Source organism: Colletotrichum tamarilloi (genome assembly GCF_030869305.1).
Source record: "Colletotrichum tamarilloi strain Tom-12 chromosome Unknown Scaffold_34.1, whole genome shotgun sequence".
NCBI classification, from domain to species: Eukaryota; Fungi; Ascomycota; class Sordariomycetes; order Glomerellales; family Glomerellaceae; genus Colletotrichum; species Colletotrichum tamarilloi.
This window is the reverse complement of record NW_026849417.1, coordinates 110,122-125,174: the sequence shown is the minus strand read 5'-3', so window position 1 is coordinate 125,174 and position 15,053 is coordinate 110,122. Positions and strand designations below refer to the sequence as shown.

At 52.6% G+C, this 15,053-nt stretch overlaps 5 protein-coding genes across 5 annotated transcripts; 3 read left to right on the top strand and 2 right to left on the bottom strand.

The window, feature by feature from the left end:
• Window positions 1-108: 108 nt before the first annotated feature.
• On the top strand, window positions 109-1,002 carry CTAM01_09047 (uncharacterized protein; the record flags this gene model as incomplete). Its single annotated transcript, XM_060525067.1, has 1 exon — window positions 109-1,002. The coding sequence occupies one exon, from the start codon at window positions 109-111 to the stop codon at window positions 1,000-1,002; it is 894 nt and encodes a 297-aa protein (XP_060380249.1).
• Window positions 1,003-1,767: 765 nt separating this feature from the next.
• On the top strand, window positions 1,768-3,753 carry CTAM01_09046 (uncharacterized protein; the record flags this gene model as incomplete). Its single annotated transcript, XM_060525066.1, has 1 exon — window positions 1,768-3,753. One exon carries the CDS (start codon window positions 1,768-1,770, stop codon window positions 3,751-3,753), a length of 1,986 nt encoding a protein of 661 aa, XP_060380248.1.
• A 374-nt stretch (window positions 3,754-4,127) lies between these two features.
• CTAM01_09045 (uncharacterized protein) lies at window positions 4,128-4,960 on the bottom strand (the record flags this gene model as incomplete). The annotated part of the gene is made up of 2 exons (XM_060525065.1): window positions 4,128-4,763; window positions 4,847-4,960. The coding sequence occupies 2 exons, from the start codon at window positions 4,958-4,960 to the stop codon at window positions 4,128-4,130; spliced, it is 750 nt and encodes a 249-aa protein (XP_060380247.1).
• A 2,132-nt stretch (window positions 4,961-7,092) lies between these two features.
• On the top strand, window positions 7,093-9,279 carry CTAM01_09044 (uncharacterized protein; the record flags this gene model as incomplete). Its single annotated transcript, XM_060525064.1, has 3 exons — window positions 7,093-7,956; window positions 8,025-8,617; window positions 8,676-9,279. The coding sequence occupies 3 exons, from the start codon at window positions 7,093-7,095 to the stop codon at window positions 9,277-9,279; spliced, it is 2,061 nt and encodes a 686-aa protein (XP_060380246.1).
• Window positions 9,280-9,581: 302 nt separating this feature from the next.
• CTAM01_09043 (NADH:flavin oxidoreductase/NADH oxidase) lies at window positions 9,582-11,240 on the bottom strand (the record flags this gene model as incomplete). The annotated part of the gene is made up of 5 exons (XM_060525063.1): window positions 9,582-9,592; window positions 9,656-10,211; window positions 10,285-10,437; window positions 10,556-10,984; window positions 11,142-11,240. 5 exons carry the CDS (start codon window positions 11,238-11,240, stop codon window positions 9,582-9,584), a joined length of 1,248 nt encoding a protein of 415 aa, XP_060380245.1.
• Between the last annotated feature and the right edge of the window lie 3,813 nt (window positions 11,241-15,053).

Sequence of the window (15,053 nt, the reverse complement as noted above, 5' to 3'; positions counted from 1 at the left end):
AGCCGATTGTTGCTCCATGAGATTGCTACTAAACCTCACCATAGGTCCTCTTGATATCGCACTTGAAGGAAGATCCAACTCTTCCGCAATCCCCTCATAACATCAGCCATGGCCACTATCTACAAGACGGGCGAGGATGCTCGACTAGCGTGCCGCTCCGGTACCTTCACCTCAACCACAGCCGGTCAAGCCCCGACGTATCTCCAAGCGAACCTCATCGTTCTTCCACGACGCTACGCCGATGACTTCCGTCTTCTCTGCCACCGCAACCCAGTACCTTGCCCCCTTCTAGCAGAGTCATCAAGTCCAGGAGACTTCGATAAGCTCAAGTCCTATGTCAGATCACCAGACGGCGAGAAGATCCTACCCGTGGCCACAAACATTGACCTGCGCCACGACTCGCCACGATACCGTGTCTATGAGGATAGCAAGCACGTCCCAGTCAACGGCGTTTGGGAACCAGTAAACGTGGAAGACAAGTGGCTTAATGGTGACCACGTAGGATTCTTGATCGGATGCTCCTTCAGCTTCGAGAGGGCTCTCAACGAGTCTGGACTCACGCCGCGACACATGACGCATGACCGCAACGTGCCCATGTATCGTACCAACATCCCACTCTGCGCGGCCGGTGTCTTCAAGGGGGCAACATATGTAGTTTCCATGAGGCCGTACAAGGTGTCGGAGATTGAGAAAGTGAGAGATATCACCAGGCCTTTTGTGGCGACACATGGGGAGCCGATCGCGTGGGGATGGGATGGGGCGGAGAGGATCGGGGTAACGGATATCACGAAGCCTCACTGGGGCGATCCAGCGCTTCAGATGGACGGGAAAACTGTGTTCGGGCATGACGATGAGGAGTATGTGCCCGTCTTCTGGGGGTGCGGTGTTACGCCACAAGAGGCTGTGATGAGAGCCGATATCAAGGGTACGGTAATGGGGCATGCGCCTGGGCATATGGTCATCATGGATGTAAGAGAAGATGAAATCTTTCCCGTCTCATAGGTATGAGGTTGTATTAGCATAGGATCATGTGTCTTCTAGAAAACCCTTCATATTGATTCTCAAATGACATTTTTCCCAGAATGGATTGGTTTCGAAGACCTGCTCGAAGACCTACAACATCTAGTCTAAGTCGTGAGGCCGGGCTGTGTTGTCAACTTGGACGAATTGACTCGGCCGAGAACCGTCAATCACATCTCATGACGCGCCATGGACTCATAAGCAATCAAGTCAATTGAAATAGACTTACTGAAGGCACCCAGACAGCCACTACGTCTGAGCGAACATCTGTTGTTTTCATTGTCATATGATGAAAGACCTTTGATCTCGCCTGACTTTTGCTTAGCAACAATGGCGCCCAAGTCCAGACAAACGCTTGAAAGACACAAGACTCAAAGAACCTTGTGAGCAAGACAAGACAGGTCACCTGTCAAAGACTCAGAAAACATGAAAGCCGAAAGAATTGAAGTAATAGCACAATGGCCGACAAGACTGACCGAGAGCCTTGACTTTGGTATATGTATGACTTCGGTATTCTAGAGAAGATGCCGTATATTCGACTCACAAGAACCCATCACCAGCACATTCCATCCACCTAAATCAAACAACTCACCCAGACCTCGTTGCATCTTCAACCAAGTTTCCAATCAAATTTCCAACACCAGTTTCAACCTCCAATTGAATTCAATAGAATCTTCCTCCCCTTTCGCGTACAATCTCCATCCATTACTTACGCTTCGGCGCTGACGTACATTAGCACCCAACAAGATGCCCCCCAAGAAAGGCAAAGGCTCCGCCCCTCCGAAGTCCTGGGTTCCCCCTGCAGGATATACTCCTCGACAGACTCGTGGACAGACTCGGAATCAACAACAGCAGCCCAACCTCTGGCAAGGACTCACCGATAGAGGAGAGGCGTACGATGCTCAAGGCAACCATGTTTTAGTGCGCCCGGTGCGCCAGCGTCGAGGGGGACAGCAGACGGCGGCGCCTCCTGCTGCACCAACTGGTCCGCCGCCTCCGCCGCCTCCTCCTGGACCACCTGCTCCGCCGCCGCCGCCGCCGCCGCCGCCCCCTCCCATTGCTCCTGTCCTACCACCAGTGCCTTCTCCCCATGATGCTGACTCTGGAGATGAATCTGATGACGGGGCCGGTGGTGAGCCTGGGACCAAACCTGATGATGGATCTGGCGGTGAATCTGGCGATGAACCTAACAACGAATCTGGTGAAGAACCTGAGGTTGAGTCAGGTGATGAATCTGAAGAAGAATCTCAGGCTGGATCTGGCGATGAATCTGGCGATGAACCTGAGGCTGGATCAGGCGACGAATCTGTCGAGGAACCTGAGTCGGAATCAGATAATGAATCTGGTGATGATACTGCAGGTCCTTCATCCGATCCCACGCCGCCAAAACGTCCTACGAGAACGCCCCTTCCGAATGGAAGACCAACAAAAATCAAGATCAGTTTAAAAGCAACAAAACCACAGACGTCACCAGTTACAGAGAGCCAAGACAGCAATGGTTCGGACTCTGCCGTTGGTCCATCTGCAGACGAATCCGACAGCGATCCCGAAGCGCCTGAAGAGAGCTCCGAGCCTGAAGAGCCCGAAGATGACGCCAGCCGTGACGACAATGAGGAGCAGACCGACAACTCTCAAAGAAGTGAAGGCAGTGACCCAGAGGGTCCACAGGATAGCGACCAAGGCACACCAGACGAAGCCACGCGGTCGAGAAGATCAACTCCCGGGTCGGTCGGAGGAGACTCTGAGCAAATGTCCACCCCCTCAAAGACACCTCAAGAGAGAAAGGGGTCGAAGAACGAGGACCCGATTCAAGTAGGCAGCGAAGAATCGGAGAGTAGCGAGGTTCCCCTTGAGCCACGGAGCGAAGACTCTCAACAAGACGATGAACCGCATCAACCCACTATCGTCCACTATGGCAGCGATGATGAAACAGAAATGTTAGTTCATGAGAGGCCTGACCCAGACCAGACCTTCAACAATGGAGATGATACTCTCAACTTGGAGGACTATCCAAGCTCGGTTGGCGGAGATCCCGGCTGGAGAGGAGAGTATGATGGAAGCGAGGATGACGGCGACGACCGTTATGATACCCAAAGTGGCAGCGTCGGAGGTGCCTATGAGGACAATGAGGATGACGACGATGATTCTGAGGTCCACCTCCCCGACTACACGATATTTGAACCCGATGAGACCGAGGGCCAGCCTGAAATGGGCCGCGGACAAGGCAGCGAGTCAGATCTTTCGAGGCAGTCCTCGCCGGGCGGTGTCTCACCGGTCTTCCCTCGGAACGATCGTTCGCCCAGTCACTCTCCGGGCCCATCTGCCGGGGGGCAGCAGCAGCCATCAGGCTCGAGTGGCGGGCAAGGCTCTACAGCTCAGGGAAGAAAGAACGGACAGTCCAGTGGAAACAACAAGGGCTCAGCAACGGGAGGCGGACATGGCTCTGCGGCAACGAAGACGAAGAATGCCACTGGGAAGAGAGGAAGACCTGAAGATCACACCGCAGACGATGAAGCCAGGCCACAGAAGCGACAAAGGGAGGACATGGGCACGGCTGCGGTGCCGACAGTGAGAAAAAAGTTTCCTCGGGCCCAATATCGCCAGATATGCCCTTACCCAAGCCCCCGGGAGTCACGACCTAAAACTTCAGATAAGCGGGCAACAGTCAAGAGGCCAAGCAGCTTGCTTGACGAAACAGTAGAGAAGCCTGCGAAGAAGACGAGACTGTTATAAGGGGAACGTGAAGGAGAGTTAGACATGCAACAAGATGTTTGATTGGTATGATCTTTAGAGCCGTAGATTTTGTTCGAATTGACATTGCCCTACTGAAGCATTACTGAGCCAGCAAGAATTTGGATCATGCATGCGTACCTTACCACCTGGTGATTCCTCCTCTATCAAGAGTGCTTGCCGGGCTCGTGGACGGGTGTCCTTTGAGGGGCTGATGACAGGATCAGGAGCGGATTTCTTGAGGCACTAGGGTAATCAGCATAGCTTGGATCAAAATGATTTCTCCCCATGTCCAGTTCGTATGATGGACGTGGTAGAAGCAATCCGCGCACGCGCGCAACTTTTCTTTGTTGTATTGGCGTTGGAAACGCTGGGTATCATAGCATATCTTCGTCTTCGTCATAATCGCCGTCCCCACTGCCTCGTTCCTCCTCTTCCTCACGCCTACTGGCTTCCGCACTGGCGCCAATCTTCCGCACGCCCTCTATGACGCCCAGGAAGAAGCCGCGGCTCTCAGCCAGCTCCATCGCTCCAACTCCCCGTAAACTCATGACACCGCCTACACCGTCGGACAGGTCCTGTGTACTCTTGCGCATCTTGGCAGATCGCACCTCCTGAAGGTCCTTGAGGAGAGACCTTACCTCGGAAGTTGATGGTATATCGTCGGATGCGTGTGCCAGCAGGACCTCGGCGAGCTCGAACCAGTGGTAGGGGAGCGCATTCGGGGGCGCGTCGGCTGTACATGAGGGCAGGAACGGTGGTGACAGGGTTTCGTCGAGGGTCGCGCCTAGTCGACGGGCATTGCCTCTTGCATCGCCGCGCGCAGGAGGTGGCGGGGGAGCAGAGAAGGCATCGGGGTTGAGTGTCGTTTCTTGATGTACGATCTTGGCGAGGGAGGTTGGATGGAGCCACTGAGGTGGAACGATGTTTGCTCGTCGTTGCTTCTTGAGGAGGAGTGCCAGCCAAAGAGGCAAGTCGGCACGTGCCGGGGGTCGCAAGGCTGGAGTTGCACCCTGGGAAAAGCATCGAGAGTTAGCAGAAGGATCTATCCGCGACGCGTCGCGGGGTAAAGTAGAAGGGGCTGCTCCGTTCTTACGCTGAGAAGATCGATGCTTTCTAGCCGCTGACGTGGGACGATTGTGACGAGCTCCATCTCGCACAGAAAAGCCACTTCGGTGGGTACGAGACCCGAGGGGAGAGGCAAAGCCATCGTTGGTTTTCGCAAACAACACCTGTCGCTGCAGCAAGCCCCCGTCGAGGTTTGAAGCTGCAAATCGCCCTACTCGAAAGACGCGTCCAGTTTGGTGGTGCGACGGCGCCGCGGGGTTGCGCACGGAAGCAGCCGGCCCGCTTCGATGGGATTGTACCTGAAGCTCGGGCTTTTTTGACGACAGGGGCCAGTGCTGATAGCAAAGGAGTACGTACCGCTTGGATCGGGGAACCGGGCAGAGCTCCACCCTGCGCTAGGCCCTGGACCCCACTTATCCCCGGAGGAAGACCCACTTTCAACCCGGGTCCTCCGAGCCGTCTACCAGGGTCATGGAGGAGCCCAGCTGTCCAGGCCCCCAAAGCGCGATGGGATTAAGATAAGGTAATGCGCCCTACGTAAGGCTGGGCGATAAGTGAAAAGGCCTGGATGCATAAGAGCTGAGGTTGTTCCTTGCCTTGACCAGCTGAACCCTCCGGGCTGGCCAATTCCAGGCGGGTCCGGACCGCAGTGGTCTAATATGTGAAGAGGTGGCACTGCAATGTTGGATGAATCTGGACTCTCCACATATGCTCGTTATTTTTACTTTTTGTGCTACCAAATATCCATGACCGCGCCAAGCTAGAAATGGGCGGATACATTATGAGTACAAGGGAAGCAACAAAATTCTCGTTCTCGCCAATCGGCGCTCAGTCCGCTCTGTCACGCCAATAGCGCGTCAATGAGATGGCTATTCGAACAAGTGCGACAGGTCACAGGTATTGACGTCCCTCGGCCTCGTTCTCACCTGAGACATCACCTTAGCTAATCGGCCCTGAGAGATCTGTGTCACCTCATCTACTAGGGAAAGGGGACTTCTGCTCCTCAACGGCTGCAACCCTACAGCTGCAGATCTCTCCTCACTCTTCTTTTCCTTCTCCGCGTCGCCTAACCCAACCACTCGAGCCAAAGGTCCCTGGACTTTGAACTTCTGAACTGCTGTCTCGAGCGGGTTGGGCCGGCCCTGTCGTCCCATCTAGAGTTCATTATTGCATTGCCGTTCCGTCACCTGGAAGCTCCACCGACCATCCGGAGGATTATGTCAGTGGACTGTCTAATCGTTCAAAGCAACGATCTAGATTCCTGTTCCGTGGCGGCCGCCGCATGGCCGCAGTCGCTCACGCTCTGATCTTCTTCCTCCGTGATACTCGGGACCGGGCCCAGAGAGCAACAGATAGGCCCAATTCGGAACCTCACGATCAAACTGATTTATCTTCGTGTCATGATGACGAATCACTGCATATTCTCCAACTCGCTGCTCAAAGGCCGCTAAGGAAGCACGTTGATTCATACGACAAGAGTCAACAGCGCAATACGAAGGAACAGAAAGAAGGAAGAGAGACACACAAGCCCAAAATTGCAAGGGTACTGCAGTGAGCATCCGCCGCGGCGCCGCCCAACCGCTCTAGCCCTTCCTGCGAGTACAGACCTACGGGAGTACCCCACTGCCATCCTCGACCCTCGTTCAGATCCCAAAACCCCTCGTAGCGGGATTGGGCCGCCCAGATCCGCCTGTTCGGCCGCAGTCGCCTTCTTTGGAACTTCAGCTGCAGTAGTAAAGGCAGTGGCCCTGACGTGGTCTTCTCCTCTTGGATCTTCCATCTTCTCCCACACTGAAGTGGAGCTTTTTGGTTCTATCCTCACCATCGCCAGAGGTTTAACACCGATCATCACACGTGGCAACCGACCCTCGTCTTGATCAGCGTTCGGAGCCGGGACAGTAACACGGACGAATCCATCGCCACTCTTCCCGCTTGGAAGGGCCCTGCCCGTTCTTGTTCTCGAGTCCGGCCCACGCTCGGATATGTTGGCAATTTTGAAGCAATTATCAAGCACTCTTGTTGGTGCCTTGGAACCCCTGACTGCTTTATCGTTCAGCTGAGGCCTACCGTCGCTCGGGAAATCCGGACCGGCGCCAGACGAGCCTTCTAGGGCTTCGGCGCCGCATCCCTTCCCGAAAGAGACTGCTTGTCCGCCCAATTTTCCCCACCGACGCCCAAGAGAGCCTCATCGTCAAACTTTTGTCAGCACGCTGGTGGTTTATCCGAGCAGATAGTCTGCCTGTTCAAGTTTTAGGGATTTTTTCAACTACAACCATGTCGTCCAATTTGTTGAACTTCAACAAACCATGCAACGGATGTCGACGTCGAAAGGTCCGCTGCGATAAGGCCAAGCCATGCCTCAACTGTGTTCGTCATGGCATTTCCTGTGTCTACGACCCCCAGAGGGAGCCCGGCATCCCCAGCCCCGAAAGCCAACAGCAGTTGCAGGAGAGGGTCGACCGACTGGAAAGGGTGATCGAGGAGATGAAGGGCATGTCTGTTCGAGGAGAATCACTCAAGGCGACTAGCAGCTCGTTTCCATCTGCGAGTCCAGCAACAAGTCACTTTGGCGAGTTTTACAACGAACGAGATGAGTCCCTGGCTGGAGATCCTGGGATGCAGGTTTACGACGAGAACGTCTCCTATTATCTTGGTCCCGACTACTGGCTCAACCTCCAAGACGTTGTCTACGAACCAAGATGCCTATTCCGTATCGACTCGGACAAGACGGGCAAAAACCCCGCGAGTCCGTCTTCCTGGCCTATTGGTCGAACACCCGTTCTGGCCGATCTTTCTCATTTACACCTTGAACCCGAAAAGGAAGATATCCTGACCGACCTTTTCCTTGCGCATGTTGAGCCCTACGTTCGGATAGTCCACGAGTCCTACTGGCGGCAGCAAATCACAGATTTCCGAGTGGGCGTCCACAAAATCCCGATAGACGTGGAGGCAGGCATGTTTGCAACCCAAGCCATGACCGTTGCGGCATTGCCGGCAAACCTTATCCAAGAGAGGTTAGGCAAACCAAAGAAGGATCTCCTTCGACACCTGCAGGAAGCTACCCAACTAGCCCTTGAGAGAGCAGATATTTTGCGGAGTAGGAAGCTTTTGGCTTTCTTTGCTCTGCTCTATCATATTGTTCGTTCGGCCACTTTCTCTTACCATCCACTCACAACTCTGAAGATAGTCTTTACTAATTTTCCTAGCAAGCAAAATTCATCACGGGCGATGGAGAGGTTGCAGTTTCTCTCCTCGGATTGGCTGGTCGATTCGGAACAAGACTCGGACTGCACCGAGATCCGAGTCACTATAGCTATTCGCCATGGATAGCAAACATGAGACGCCGAGTCTGGACTCACTTCGAAATCATGGACAACCCGGTGTACAATTTGGAGGGTGCAGACTCTGGCCTGCCATCAATATCCGACGTCCAACCCGCAAAGAATGCAAACGACAGCCAGTGGATGCCGAATCGATTTGCAAAACCAGGCTCTACCCCTCCAGATCAGGATGGAATCACAGACATGTCTTTTGTCTTGATACGACAGCATCTCTTCAGGACGATGCAATCAATAACGCGAAGGAGGAACGACACGAGCCCGGAAGAGCTGAACAGGATAATTGACCAGACTGAGAGCTTTATCAAGGCCAAGTTTATATCCCACGTTGACGGTAGCTCTGCAAGTCATGCAATAATTGTCTCATACTTCAGAACAAGTATGAGAAGCATGCGACTTCTAGTTGAGACCGTTGTGGCTCGACATACGGGTGCTGGTCAAGATGCTGAATTCCGATCGGGGTAAGTTGGAACGTAAAGCCAAGAGGCTTTGACACTTACTAACATTGACAATCTCTAGATTCTATCAAGAGTGTGTAGAAATTCTGGAGGAAGCAGAGCGTGGTGAAGCAGTGGCTCTCCAAAGCCATTGTGGCTGGATCTACAGATGGCCGACGACACCGTTTACGATTTCAAACATTCTCATCGGCCTCGCTCAACAACCAAAACACCCGGTTACGGACCGAGCATGGCGGCAAATGAACATCGTGTTCCGGAGACACAATAACGAGGACATTAGCATGCGCAAGTTTGCTGCTTGGAGGGTTATCGAGGCTCTATGCGACCAAGCTATGCTGTACCACAAGCAGAGATCACACGAAGGGGCGTGGTATGCCCAGAGGCTAGACCAAGTCCAGGCTTTGAATACCGCGCAGGGAAAGGCCTCCCTCTCACTGGAGAATGCGACAGTCGACGACATCCTAGGCGACGTGCAAATGTTTGGCCAAGATGCTTCAGTCTTGGGTGGTCACGGTTATTTTGCAGCTCAGCAGGCACTTGAGCCGTTGGGCTACCCTCCTTGGAATCAGCCACCAACGGGACAATCTCACGGCCAAAGTCAACCGCATCCGCACTCGCATCCTCATCCGCATCAACCACCGTCTGATGATGGCGAAGACATCTGAATTCTGGGTGACGCAATCCGTGGGAACAATGAAACTTCTAGAACGGCGTAAAACAAGGATGGGACAAAATTCAATGATCATTGAATGATTCAACTCATGCGACTCTATAGAGGAAAAAGACTACTACCTAACACCTTGAAGCCGTTCGATCCCATTCTAGAAGACCAAGACCGTTCGATCCTCGGAAACGGCACGGAAATGTGGATGAGGCCAAGCCATGATTCCAAGAATTCAGAACTCAATGCTTGCTTGGTCTGTGGGTCCTTGTGCGTCCGAAAGGCCAACCGTCTGGGAACATGAGTTTAGCCAAAGTCTAATTTATGGAGAAGAAAACGCTCTTTGGGATTGGAGAAAATGGAGAGACTCTTCAACTCACATTGACTAGGAGCATGGACGTCAATGTCCAACTCGTCAGCCCAAGTCCATACCAGGTTAGGGTCTTTGAGGAACGCCCGGCCCACGAGAACGGCGTCTGCTTGGCCATCCGCCAAGACCTCCGTGGCGTCCTTCCCCGTCGCGATGCCGCCGACGGACCCTACCAGGGTACCGGTGCCCTCAACGGCTTTCCGGATAGCTTCCGCTATGTACGCCTGGTACTTGGGTCCGGGCACGACCTTCATCCTCGCATCTTGCCCGCCGGCGGAAACATCGAGAAAATCTGCCCCCTTGTCCGCGAGGATCTTGGCGAGCTTCTGGGCTTGAGGGATGTCCCACTGGGGAATCGACGGGTCAAATTCTAGATAGTCGGTGCCGGCGAGACGCACCAGAACTGGATAGTCGTCGGGCACGTTGGCGCGTGTCAGTTCCGTCAGCTCGACGAGCAGGCGGGAACGGTTCTCGAAGTTGCCGCCGTACTGGTCGGTCCTCGTGTTGGACGTAGGCGACAGAAAGTTGTTGATCAGGTACCCATGGGCGGCATGGATCTCGATGGTCTGTAGAATAATTCAACAGCTGGAAACAAAAAAGGGACAGTGATTAACTGGGGCCCCCGGCAGTGAAACTTACGTCGTATCCAACTTTGACAGCACGCTTAACGGCATCAACCCATTTCGCTTTCAGAGTCTCAATGTCTTTCAGGGTCATTTCTTTGGGAACGTAGGTGTCATCACTGTACGCTACGGCAGAGGGTCCATAGACGTCCTTGGGCCATCCCCGACCCTGTAATGAATGTGTGTTAGCTGTGTGCTCGTCACTGTCACACGCGCAAGTGTGTTTGATGCGGGAGCCGAAGCTCTCCAAAGTACGGATACTGGGGTTCAGGATGCCAAGTAGATACCTTTTCGCCTGCCACCGCCTTACGGTCAATCCAAGGTGCAACGGTGCTCGCTTTCCGGCCGGCATGGCCAATCTGGGCACCAATGTGCCCTCCCTGGCTGTGGACAAAGTCAATAACCTCCTTAGCGGCGACTAGCTGCGAGTCATCCCAGATTCCCAGGTCCTCGGGCGAGATGCGGCCCTCGGGCACCACGGCCTGGACCTCCGTCAAAACCAGCCCAGCGCCGCGGACCGCATAGCTCTGGAGATGCGTCTTGTGCCAGGCCGTCATGTGCCCATTGTCGGCAGAGTACTGGCACATGGGCGACACGATGATGCGGTTGTGGAGCGTCATGCCGCGGATCTTGAGCGGCGAGAATAGGGTGCCGCCTGGCTGAGGGTCCCTAGCAGTCCCGGCGGCTGGGTCCTGGATGGGGGTGAAGTACGGAACCTTTCATCCGGGCTAATCAGTACGCGTACGGCACTTTGTGAGCTCGAGACAGTGGTCTCGCGGAGGATTTCCCGCGGTGCAGTCACCATCTCAGTGCTGGCAGCAAGGTATTCCACAGGATGAACGCCTCTCGCTGCGCTGGGGGTAGGGGTCTTACATTTTTGGCTCCCTCGTTGATCAAGCCGGGGTCTGAGACTTGCAATGCGCCGGGAACTGGTGCCTGGTCTGCGGCCAACGGAGCTTCAACCTTGGTCATTTTGTTGAGTGGAGATGATGTTATATCTGGCTTTGCGATGGGAGTAGGGATTTACGAATATTGTTCTCTCTGTCCGTGCTTATTGTGAACGACAAACAAACCTTGACGGAGATCAAGAAACGTTGAACTTTATATGGAAAATGAAGACTCTATAATAGCTTTGTGACTTCACTGTCGTACATTTCAAAACATCAAGAACAACAAATGTCGGCGAGAGAGGATGAACTGTTGAGCCGCTCGGTGCTGAGGAATTACCGTCATATGCGCCAAAGACAGAAGTCGGTGGTTCGCTGAGAAATCGGCTTAATTCATTGCGTCTGGCGCTGCTTGCGACGCCGATGTGTACTCCGATTCTTGGCCAAGACCATACCGGTTTCGACCGGTGGCTTTGTACTATGCTGATGGCTGCATACGGCGCACGAATTGTGCAAGCAGTATTACAAAGGTAAGAGCGCACTTGTTAGTCAGGGTGCATTACTAACTTACTTACCAAACTTACCAAGTGGGAAAATTAACCTACCTCTGTGGGACAGAAAGACAGGATGACAAAATACCAATGATGACTCAATCCCCAAGCACCAAAGCCTGATACTCTCGCGCCTTCGCTACCTATTTCGCATCAGACGGCGAACCTGGTGCGGGTCGTCTGAGATAATTTTGCCGCTCTGGCACCAGCCGGTTACTGGAAATTTGTCTCAAAACTGTGAGATGCCGTAGTGCCCGTAACTGAGTGGCTGGTTCGTCAGGCCATCGCTGACCAAGGTCTGCATGCCAGAAGGATCCGAACCCCTGCCGACACGCGGTCTAATGTTGCTCACGGTGATCTCGCCGACTCGCCGACACGGCGGATACCACCCTAGGACACGGCCACAAAGTCCCAAGCGGCGTCAATTCAGTCGCCGATCGTGTGGTTAGCGGCTCAATGTCGGTTATTCCATGGTCAGTCCTCCATCGCCTTATTACCCTCATGACGGCGACAGGTCCGTTCACGTTGATAGGCACTTTATGCCCCTTTCTAGTTGTGGCTGCAGCTGAGCGTCAAGGTTCGGTCAATTTGGGCTGGAATTTCGAGCGCCTTGCATGATTGCTGTCCAAGACATCCCTACTGTAATCACTCATACCAGATAGTCGGTATCTGTACGGAGTACTACAGTGTACGGATTGCAGAACACTGACGCCACCAGAGTATTGTCTCTATCCCATCTCAAGTCAGCATCGGATGGAAGTGAAGGACCTCTCAACTCAGTGACAAACGTAAGAGACAAGCACGAATTTTGAGATGATTGTGCGCCGAGAGTAGCCCACAACATGCTTTGTAGATTTGCGGTCTCTCGGGAACATATTTTTCAATGACGAAGAGTACCAACACATGTCGTAATGAGCGATGCCGCAATTGATTATTAAACTTACTCTGGGCCGTTTTGTGGATGTTGTGGTTCCCGTCAAGTCCCCAGTCAGAACAGCGATACACAGGGCTATTGCGCGTTTACAAAGTGTGAATATTGAGCACCTGCAGGGAGATAACAGTGGAGGAACGGCAATATGTGTGACTTCCGTTCAACATCATGCCTCTGAACAGCCCAACATCACTATAGTAGGTACACTTTTAGACTGATTTCCGGCATTGAATCGTTCTTCATCTATTCTCTACATCCCGGGCACACTCCCTGAACTGTGTTAGTATTCGAATGCTATTGTAGTTATGAGAAGCAATATGCTCCGAAAGATACAAACTCAAAGTGCCAGCCTGCCTACAGCATAGCCAGGTCGAACCTTTCGTACTTATTGACACTCGCACTCTAGATTGGAAAACACAAGCGCTCGTCCCATCTCCATGATCCTTTTCAATGCGTCTAGACCAAACCAGATGTTATTGACTCATTTACAAATTCTAGACCTTCGTCTGCAGTTTCGAATCGAATCGTTGTCAAGGTTTGCTGCCAGGAATCTCTTCCTTGAGGATATGTGCATTTTTCTAAGGATCCACGACGACAGTTGACTACCTATTTGGAGGTGCAGCCGTAGACGTAGCACCCTCGCTCACCGATTGCAACATCCCCACATAGATGCTGCACCTCTTGTTATCCAAATTCCTCAAGAAACCAATCCGTATTTTCGTTCAAGGTCAACGTGGTGAGATTGTGGCGAAAACGCGGCACTTCGACAACCGTTCACCGCCTCGGACGCTTTGCGTAGACGCCAGAACCCTCAAATTGCATGATGCCTTCATGGGCGACTCTCTCGTGCAAGTATCAGAAACTGGCTGTCGATAGTCAAACGATATCCTTGCCTCTCTATTGTGAGGGATATGCAAGCCCATCGGCGGCCGCTCGGACAATGTCCACCCCAGAAGGAACTCAAAAAGACAACGGACTAGGAGCCGATCAACTCTAATGCAACACTCTCTGAGTTCGACTTGGCAGCGGCGATTCGAGATGAATGTTATCTACACCGATACTGCCGGTGAAGGTGGACGTGCGTATCCGTACCCTACATGTTGGGATAAAATGCTTGGGCGTGAAGTGCCGACCTCGGCACCCGACTGGGGCGTCGGCAGGGGTGCCATCCTCGGTAGAGTGTCCGGCATCAGACAAGGTTGAAAAGGGGTTCAAGTCCGAGATTTTGATTACTACGGTATGGAACTTTCGGACGTGAGTGCCAGAGCGGCCTTCATTTTAAGAGAGGTTAATAGCATGTTGAGCATGTTAAAGGGTACGATACCCGTGGACAGATATGGTTAACACTAGGGGCAAGAGGTCTATACGGAAGAACGGATGTGAGAGTGCAAAGCGAATATCAAGGTGGACTCGCGGTGAGTGGGTATTAGAAAACATGTCGCTTTTGGAAACCTGGATCGGAGTCTTACCGGCCAATCCATAATCAAATGCCGACTTTCTTGTCAAGGTACAGTTAGGCTACTACCTAAGATAGGCAATCAAGTGTCTCACAAGTGAAATTCAGAAACCCGGCGATTGCAATATTGATCGTCGTGACTTCCGCTTTCGTCAAATTGACTCTTCTCCATTAAGAATTCTACTTGATAATTTGGCCGAATCCGATGAATGCATTGTAGCGATTTGCGTCTGTGAGGTGCGGCCTTGTAAGAGTGTAATGAACCTCAAATGACAGATCGATGTTTGCGTCTCTTCTTGCTTGCTACTTAGCCGGGCTTAATTCGACAGCTAACCCTGCTAGAGTGACATTTCCACCGCCTCACTATCAGAAAAATGAGAAGTATGTAGGGAATTTGGGTATTTCTTGCTTCAAATTTACTTGATCGCTGGAGACTGAATTGCGGGCTGATTGTATGTATGTTACCAAATTAGATGGCGGAGGCAAGGGTCTCTATTCATTGCCCTTTTTGAGTTTGGTTGCCAATCATAGGATGGGACCAATGTCCGGAAAGAGACCAGACACCTGTTTGTGTGTGACATGACATGATAAGAGGATTGGCTATTCGAATATGGTGAGCATGCCAAGAAAACTTACTACATGGGTGATGAGTATGTAGGTATTGGAAGGAGAGACTAAGGATCGGCTCCGTGATAAATTGGAGCGAAGTCTAAGGAAGCTTGAACCATTCGATTGATCCTAGTTCGGATAATCCACATTATCATTGCAGCCAGTGGTTGAACTTCGTATGCACCCGTTTCCGACAGTCTTTGGTTGCTTTCTCGGCGTTGAACGGATACGCAGTGTGGGTCTCGGTTCGGGAGAAACACGGCGGCGCGGTAAAAACACCGGCGGAAATTCAGCGGGGGTTTAGCGGAGATTCCAATGCAGTTTGGTACTTCTTTGCGGTACTAGAACTGA